This window comes from Bubalus bubalis, chromosome X (genome assembly GCF_019923935.1).
Source record: "Bubalus bubalis isolate 160015118507 breed Murrah chromosome X, NDDB_SH_1, whole genome shotgun sequence".
Taxonomy (NCBI): domain Eukaryota; kingdom Metazoa; phylum Chordata; class Mammalia; order Artiodactyla; family Bovidae; genus Bubalus; species Bubalus bubalis.
Window position 1 is genome coordinate 26605229 of NC_059181.1, and position 9532 is coordinate 26614760.

A 9532-nucleotide genomic window follows, 5' to 3' on the forward strand; every position below is an offset into this window, starting at 1 on the left:
CTTGGGCTCCAAAATCACTGCAGATGGTGAGTGCAGCCACGGAATTAAAAGACGCTTGCTCCTTGGAAGGTAAGCTATGACACACCTAGTGCTCATTCGCTTCAGTCATGTCTGGCTCTGCGACCCTATGAACTGTAGCCCTGCAGGCTCCTCTGTCCATGGGATTCTCCAGTAAAGAAAGCTGGAGTGAGTTGCCATGCCCTCCTCCAGGGGATCTTCCCGACTCATGATCAAACCCATGTCTCTTGTCTCCTGCATTGGCAGGTAAGATTCTTTACCACTGAGCCACCAGGGAAGCCCCAGTGGAAGCCCAGACAAACCTAGACAGCATATTAAAAAGCAGAGATATTACTTTACTGACAAAGGTCCGCATAGTCAAAGCTATGGTTTTTCCAGTAGTCATATATGTGTCTGTGAGAGTTGGACCATAAAGAAGGCTGAGCACCAAAGGACTGATGCATTTGAATTGTGGTGCTGGAGAAGACTCTTGAGAGTCCATTGGACTGCAAGGAGATCAAACCAGTGAATCCTAAAGGAAATCAACCCTGAATATTCATTGGAAGGACTGATGCTGAAGCTGAAACTCCAATACTTTGGCTACCTGATGCAAAGAGCCACATCATTGGAAAAGACCCTGATGCTGGAAAAGACTGAAGGCAAAAGGAGAAGAGGGAGGCAGAGGATGAGATGATTAGATAGCATCACTGACTCAGTGGACATGAATTTGAGCAAACTCTGGGAGACCACTAGTGAAGGACAGGGAAGCTTGGTGTGCTGCAGTCTACTGCAAAGAGTCAGGCAGGACTTATCAAATGAACAAAATGCTACTCTTCAAAGACTGCAAACATCACTACAAACAGAGACATACATTCGGTTCCTAGTAATGAAAGTTCACAGTACCACCACCCATGCAGTGGTCTTTCCATAGGAAAAAAAAATAGAGATAAAAAAGTTAAACCTTAATCTGATCCAACTTCAACCTATTTAGAGAAATACAGGGGGAGAAGGACATCAATGTTGCAATCAGCAAAATCCAAGCCATAGGAAACTGGACTGAACATATGATGAGGTTTTTTTCCCCCCCAACAACAACCAAATAAATGACAAAGAAAAGAAGTAATGTATCTATGGGGGGAGGGGAGGATAAGATCTATAAGTTAGAAGCATAAAAATATAAAGCATAAAAGAAAGCATGACAAAAAACATTGACAATGCATAGACTTCATTTGACCCTAATTCAAGGGCAAAACACTTAAAAAATATCAGGTAAATGTGAAAAATAAATGGACATTTGTTGATATTATAGTTAGTTTTTAAGGTAGGATATGTGTAATTGGTTTGTGCTTCATAAAGAATATCTATCTTTTGGAAACAGGTATTGACATATTTAAAGATGCAACGATATTATATCTAGGATTTTTTTCTCATTATTTCAGTGGCAGAGATTGGGGTACCTAGGGTATAAATGGGAATGAGATTGAGTATGTATTGATGATTGTTGATTCTGATATCAGGTGTATTAATTTTACTACACTAGTTTCTTTACCATTGTGTATGTTTGAGAATTTCTCCAATAAAAATAACATACATGTTGCCATTAAATTTGAAACCCCAGTGAAAACAGACAAGTATTTAGAAAAAATATTAATTATCCAAGTGGTCCAAACAGAAATAGAAAACTCTAGTTGAGAAATACAAACTGAAACTCTCCTCAACACTTTCAAATGTTTCAGGACAAGGCAGGTCTATCAAATTATATAATAAGCAAAAAATTAACCACCATCTCATGTAAACACATCAAAAGCATTAAAAAAAAAGGGGGGAAATCTCTTAACTAATTTTCCCTGGCTAGCTCTCCCTGATAAGAAAACCAGCTGAGGACACCCTGAAAACAGAATACTTGAGCCAAACTCACCCCCCACACAGGAAACAATCCTAAATAAATCCATAGAAGTTTCAATACAGCAGTGAATTAAACGGAAAAAAAAAAAGAAGCTGAATCCAAGAAACGTAATGATGATATAACATTAGGAAAAAACTGCCTAAAACATTACCACATTAACAGATAAAATTTTAAAATTAATTTGACCATGTGAGGAAATGCAAAAAAAGCTTTTGAAAAGAATTAAACATGAATGCATAATAATACTATGTAGCAAACTAACATTAGAAGGGAATTTGCATTTCCTAAAATCTACAGTAAACGAAATGTTAAATGCGAAACGTCAGCATTACTGTTAAGGTAAGGAACAAGACACAGCAAGCAGCACGCTACCAACTCTGTTTAAAATTGGACTGGAATGCATAACCAGAGAATAAGCATACAAAAATAAATAAATGCTAGAACTATTAAAAAGAAACAGAAATTATTCACTGTAAATCTGATCATCATTTTACAGAAATAGAAAGGAAAAGGCCACGGATAATTCAAATGAATAAGTGACTTCGAAAGCTGGTGTACAGACAACTGTAGCAAAACCAAGGGCCTTGCGTACAAAGCAGCAATTATTAGAATAGATATATAATATATTCGTCATAAATGAGAGTCAAAATTGCAATCAATTTCACTATCCTGTGCAATGTTAGGTAAGATAAAAAGATCTGGGTTCCTAAAATTATGCAGATCTGACTCTTCCCTATAGAAAGTAGAATTTTTCTAACAGACTCAGGAGAGTATATTTACAAGCGACGAGATCCATTATTGCTATGCATTTTTTCTTAACAGCCCAGAACCCGTTCTAGTCCCCCTACCTCACGCACGCAGCAGCATCTTCATCTCACATCACCCACTGTCTGCAAGAGTCTGAGAAACTGTCTGGAGCTTACACGGAGGTGGTATTTCCCAAGGAGCCTTTAATCAATCCATCAGGAGCCAAAATGAGGCCCTAACTCGACAGAGAGGGCTTTGGGTACCATCCACAATGGAAGACACTTCAGACTCAAGCCCCACCTCTGCTTTCTAGCCTGGGAGGCAGGGCGGTGGGCTTGGAGAGCACGGGGTGCGTGGGCCGAGGTACCCGGATGTGCGGCACACTGACTTCCGTCTCCAGAGGTTAGGCGGTGAGACTGTGTGGTGGAAGAAGCGTGGCATCCGGTCGGCCGAGAGAGGCATCCGAGTTTTACCAGGGGTAAGGTAAGGTTTGAGGGACCCTCTAACTCAGAAGGCCCCGTATGCACTATAGTTCTGCCCCATCTTGGGTCCTGTCAGATTCTGGTCAGGGATCGTCCGACAGGCACACTGACTTCCGTCTCCAGAGGTTAGGCGGTGAGACTGTGTGGTGGAAGAAGCGTGGCATCCGGTCGGCCGAGAGAGGCATCCGAGTTTTACCAGGGGTAAGGTAAGGTTTGAGGGACCCTCTAACTCAGAAGGCCCCGTATGCACTATAGTTCTGCCCCATCTTGGGTCCTGTCAGATTCTGGTCAGGGATCGTCCGACATGTTGCCGACATATTCTAGAACTTAGGAAAATAGTAACATTGGACCAGGGTGTTGGCGTCAAGCCAGCAGCAGAATGCAGGGCCTCTCAGGATCAACGAACAACCCTTTGTGAGTTCGGCGGAACGTCCCCTTTCCCATAATAGAGGCATCCCCTGGGCTCGCTGTCGTTGGTCCCGTTGGTCCCGTCAGACCCCACGCATGGGTGACTGGACTGGGCACACCTAATGTCCCGTCTGGCCACTCCAGGAGGTTGAGATACTTGACCAGAGGGATGCCTGTCTCAAGCCAGTAGAGAATGGAATACCAGGCCTGGCCAGGAGTCAATAAATGCCCCTGTTTGCATTCTAGGGGAAATGGCGTCCCCAGAGCCGAGCCTATAGAGCCCCGTCCATGTGGTCAGCCCTGGGGGTTCCTGGCAGGGCCATAAGGTCCACATGCCCCCTCGCCTCACCTTCCCATGGGGAGGGGAGTGTAGGGGGTGGGGGAAGTTAGTGGGGGTATGCGGGGGTAGGGATGGGAGTGTTGGGGGAGGGGACAAGGGGGATTGGGTGAAGGGGGTATTTGAAGAGGGGGTGGCGGTGTGAAGAGGCGGGGGCAGGGTGTTTGGGGAGGGGGCAGGGGTGAAGAGGTGGGGAGCAGAGGGAGGAGGAAGGGAGGTGTATAAGAGCCTTGGTCTAATGCTAGATTATTCAGGCTAGCAGAGGGAGGAGTCCTTGGGGTGGCTTTAAGTTCAGAACCTTGAGCAAGGACTGTAGGAAGTCCTCCCTTAAGACAAAGAGGGGCCCCACAGAGCGCCACCCTGTTATAAGCCCTGGTGTCAAGCTAAGCAGGGCTGTCAAGCTAAGACATCTCTCACTTTATCCTCAGTGGTTACAGAGAGAAGAGGGTCCTATTATAAGGAATTGATCCAGCCAGGCCCTTCTAGAAGTCATAGGGAGGACTGAAGGGTGGTACACCGAGTCAGGCCTTTCCTCTGTGACCAGCCCCGGGAAGCCCTTCAGAAATCTGTCATACTGAGTCTGCCCCCCACCCCCACTGCATATTCCAAGATACCAGGGGGATGAGGGCCTTGGTTTGATTATTATAGGCCTCAGATCTGAAGAAGGGAAGACACCAGTTAGTCAAGGGGAGGAATTACTATCAGGAACCCGAGGGTTGAGGGGACAACTCATCACAGAACAGAGGGTGTTTCACAGAGCCCTACATGTGATGTCATCCCTGGCAAGGGTTCCTGGTGAAGATATATATAAGTGAGACCTCCCTAAACTTCTCTTAGGACTTTCAGAGAGGTGAAGGCCTTGCTCCAAAGGGGTAGGTCTAAGGTCAGCCAAGGGAGAAGTCTTAGGTCCTGCAAGAAACCAAGGTAAGGCCTCTGAGTGAGGGGTGAGAATCCTGATTCTCCTAGGGTGGAGACAGTCCCGGAGAGCTCTGTCACTGCTGCCATCCCAGAGTGATGTCCCCTTTCAGTTCCTCCTCCATGATGTCAGGGATGTGAGGGCTTTGGAGTGACGAGTCAGCGTGAGAGCAGTTAAGCACAGGACCTCGGGTTCTGCCAGAAGTCACGGTAACGGCCCTGATTGTGAAGTGACAGAAACGCCTGCTACTCCAGAACAGGGGAGGCTCCAGAGGGCCCTGACTGGCCAGACTCTATATCAGCTCCAGTAGGACCCAGGTAGGGCTGGAGAGCTGCAGCCTAAAGGTGAACTCTAGTTACTTCTACAGAGTCTTCAGGGGAAAGGCTGATCAGGGAAGAGGAGCCTTATGGGTTTCTAGAGCAGTGCCTGCAAGGAAACCTGCAGAGGGGGCTGTTATCTCCACTGAAGGCTCACACCATTTCGTCCTCTTTCCTCCAGGTGATAGAGTCATTTACCTTCTTTCTCACGTACTGTCAATCATCATGCCTCGGGGTCAGAAGAGTAAGCTTCGCGCCCGTGCAAAACGCCGCCATGCTCGACAAGAGCCCAGTGCTCTGGTGGAAGCTCAGCCCACTGAACCAGAGGAAGAAGAATTCCCTTCTTCCCCATCTCCTTCTTTTGAAGATGTTCCCCAGAGCTCAGCTGCCACTGGAACATCCAGCAGTCTTCAAGTGCCTGGCAAAGTCTGCTCCACCACTGCTGTTGCTGCCTCTGTTTCAGATGCAAAATTTAGTGAAGGTGCCACCGATCAAGGAAAGGAAAGGCCAAAAGTCTCTCAGAGTAAAGATACCACTGAGCACTCTTCCAAAGATCCTGTAGACGAGAAGGTTCCTTTGTTGGTGAATTACCTTCTGACCAAGTATCAAATGAAAGAGCCTGTGACCAAGAGAGATATGCTGAGAAAGGTAATCCACAAGCACAAGAATCTTTTCAGTGAGATCCTCAAGAAAGCCTCTGAGCATGTGGAGCTGCTGTTTGGCCTCGACATGAAGGAAACGGATCCCAACAGGGGTACTTATGTCCTTGTCAATAAACTGGAACTGGGCTGTGACGAAAAGCCAGGTGATGACAGAGAGATTCCCAAGACTGGTCTGCTGATGATTGTCCTGGGTGTGATCCTCACGAAGGGCAACTGCGCCACTGAGGAGCAAGTGTGGAAAGTGCTGAATCTGATGGACTTACATGAGGAGAAGAAGGATGCCATCTATGGGGATGTGAAGCGGCTCATCACCAAAGATTTAGTGCAGAAAAAGTATCTGGAGTACCACCAGGTGGCCAATAGTGATCCTCCAGTCTATGAGTTTCTGTGGGGCCCGAGAGCCTACACTGAAACCACCAAGATGAAAGTGCTGGAGTTTGTAGCTAGGATCCATGGTAAAGTCCCTGCTGCCTTCCCATCCTTGTATGAGGAGGCTTTGAGAGATGAGGAAGAGAGAGCCCAAGCTAGAGCTTCAGCCAGGGCTCATACCGCTGCTTCGGCCCGTGCCCGCACCTGGGCCAAAGCCCACAGCTCTTCCTGCACCAAGTGAAGGCTGAGGAAAATTTGAAGAGAACAGCTAATGTTCTCACTAGTGGAAGGTTGGGGAAGGGCTGGAGAAAAGAGAGTATGTAACATGTTTGTGTTCCTGTTCTATGTAGATAAATTTGCATGAATATTGCTCCTTTTAGTAGAAAGTTTAACTAGCTTCAGAATCTGAATTTATGAATAATATAAATCAGACATGGATTGATGTTTATGAGGTTTAAAAGTAAGAGTTTTACTATTTTATAGAATAAATTGGGAAACTTTAAGTCCTATTTACTTATTAAGAACAAGATAACATGTCAATGTATTAGGCATTTCCAAGGAAATGTGAAAAGAAATCAGCAGTAAAATGGCTCAGATCTTTTGAACTCTGTGGGAGAGGGAGAGGGTGGGATGATTTGGGAGAATGGCATTGAAACATGTATAATATCATATATGAAGTGAGTCGCCAGTCCAGGTTCGATGCACGATACTGGATGTTTGGGGCTGGTGCACTGGGACGACCCAGAGGGATGGTACAGGGAGGGAGGAGGGTTCAAGATGGGGAACACGTGTATACCTGTGGTGGATTCATGTTGATATATGGCAAAACCAATACAATATTGTAAAGTTAAAAAAATAATTAAAAAATTGCATTAAAAAAAAACCCCAAAAAAAAGAAATAGAAAAAAAAGTAAAAGGTGATAAAGTTTTACATGCCTTATCACATTTAGTCTGTTCTGTAAAACTAAGAGAGATATAATATACTTGAATGTGTTTACTTTACTTACATCATAATAAATAAGATCTCTTTCACACTGTCTCATCTATTTCTCAAACATTCCATGAGCAGGCTTTTTGACAGGCTCTAGGCTACTACTGGGAACATCAGGATAAACAAGACCAAGCGTGCCCATAGAATTTTTGAGTCTAGCAACAGCTGTAAAGTAATGATGGTGAGAGACTCTGAGACCTAAGGACAGATCAAAAGGAAGAGAGGACTTTGGAGGATCCAGACGTGAGCAGTCAAGTGTAAACGCTCTGAGGCAAGTGAGTTTGAGAAATGGCAAATCCTTCAATGGGAGTCAGGCTGTGGTAAGCTAGGAGGTAGAGCAAATGAGGGTGTAGGAGTGGTGGGCAAGGGTCAAACCTTCAGAAAGTGGGTCCAGAGTTGAGAGACTAAAGCCTGGAATGGAAAACTCCTTGCAGTTACATTTGAGTCATGGATAAACTGGAGAGAATTCTCCACCTGGAATAAGAATGGAAGGTGACCTGCATCTTTCCAGTGTCCTTTTGTCAGAGCAGTTGAGCACAGCACATGAACTATGTGTTTTATGCCCGTCATGCCCAGGGAATTTCTGAGAAACAGGGGTGATACTCTGTATGACGTGTGTGGTCAGAAGCCACTATGCTAGTCATCTTTGCTCTGGCCTGGGAGATAGAGTCCACTACATTTGAAGTTCATTTCATTAGGTTGTCTTATATGCAATTTGGCAAACTCCAGGTTAGGGCTAGATTTTTAATGGAATTGAAATAAATGAAAATAGAGGTGGTTTGAATGGGAAACGGGTTGGAAGGGATGGAAGGAATTGGTACTTGACACAAATTCTGGAATCCTTAAGTTCCATCTAACTGGGGAAGACTCCCGTGTGTGTGTGTGTGTGCACGCACATGTGCACGTGGGCTCGAGTGTGCATGCTCAGTCATGTCCAGCTCTTTGAGACCTCATGAACTGTAGCCCACTGGGCTCCTCTGTCCATGGAATTCTCCAGGCAAGAATGCTACGGCGGGTTGCCATTTCCTGTTTCAGGGCATCTTCCCCACCCAGGGATCAAACCCACATCTCTTGTACCTCCTGCATTGGCAGGCAGATTCTTTACCACTGCACTGCTTGGGAAGCCTGAAAAACTCCCTTACACAATAAATAACCTCAACAACTTATATATTAGTTTCACTTGTTAAGCATCATATTAGTTGATTTATTGTGCCATATCATGCTGCTGCTGCTGCTAAGTTGCTTCAGTAGTGTCCAACTTTGTGCGACCCCAGAGACAGCAGCCCACCAGGCTCCCCCGTCCCTGGGATTCTCCAGGCAAGAACACTGGAGTGGGTTGCCATTTCCTTCTCCAGTGCATGAAAGTGAAAAGTGAAAGTGAAGTCACTCAGTTGTGTCCGACTCCTAGCGACCCCATGGACGGCAGCCAACCAGGCTCCTCCATCCATGGGATTTTCCAGGCAAAAGTACTGGAGTGGGTTGCTATTGCCTTCTCTGGTGCCATATCATAGGGTGTGCATATTCTTGGTCATTTCGTGGATTAAATAGACCATAGAGCAGATTTTGGTAGGATCTGGGATCAAAATAATAATAGCAATAACTGCAAAAGACCCAATACTTGTCAGACACCATGCCTGGTGCTTTCATGTATTACATATATCCCAGGAATCCTACACAGCAAGGCCTATCAAACTCACTTCATAGAAAAGCCTCACAGAACTTCGTAATTTTCCTGACTTCACATGGCTCATGAGTGTCAGAACTGGGACTAGACCTCTGGTCTGAATTCATTTAGGGCCTTCACTATTCCACTCCTTGAATGAAGCAGTTGTTTTGTCTCTTAGTTCAGTTCTAGTCTCAACACTCCACAGTGTCTCTCAGGCGATGAAATGAAGGACCCTATTGCCAATGTACTACCCCATGTATAATAAATAAAAATGAAAATGTGAATTAAAAACAATACAGTCTAGGCTCTGAACTTAACTCACCTAGGCTCCTCCTGCCCTTCCCCCCAGAATTCCCTGGGAGCTGACTCTGCCCTAATCAAGCACTTTCAGAAATAACATCACTCTTGCCCTGCATCTTTCTCCTGTCACAGTCTGGATCCTGACCTGCTGTCTAGTATCCTTTCATAAGGCTGCTCTCTGCTCCCAGTGGAACAAAAAGCCCAGAATTTTCCTTGCCTTTTCCCTGATTTAGGGCCTCCCCACCCCCTGCAGATGTCCCCTGTCTGTCCCATCCCTGACTATGAACCTCTCTGATAACAATAGCCCCGTTCATGTGGCTACTTCGACAGTGAAGTTTAGACATGGGTTTCCCTGGTGGCTCAGATGGTAAAGAATCTGCCTACAATGTGTGAGACCCAGGTTCACTCCCTGAGTCAGGAAGATCCCCTGGAGA

At 45.6% G+C, this 9532-nt stretch overlaps 1 protein-coding gene across 1 annotated transcript; it reads left to right on the forward strand.

Moving 5' to 3' along the window:
* The first annotated feature begins 5295 nt into the window (after positions 1-5295).
* LOC102409726 (melanoma-associated antigen B10) lies at positions 5296-6431 on the forward strand. Its single transcript, XM_006056183.4, has one exon. The coding sequence runs from the start codon at positions 5336-5338 to the stop codon at positions 6380-6382; it is 1047 nt and encodes a 348-aa protein (XP_006056245.1). The 5' UTR covers positions 5296-5335; the 3' UTR covers positions 6383-6431.
* Positions 6432-9532: the final 3101 nt, after the last annotated feature.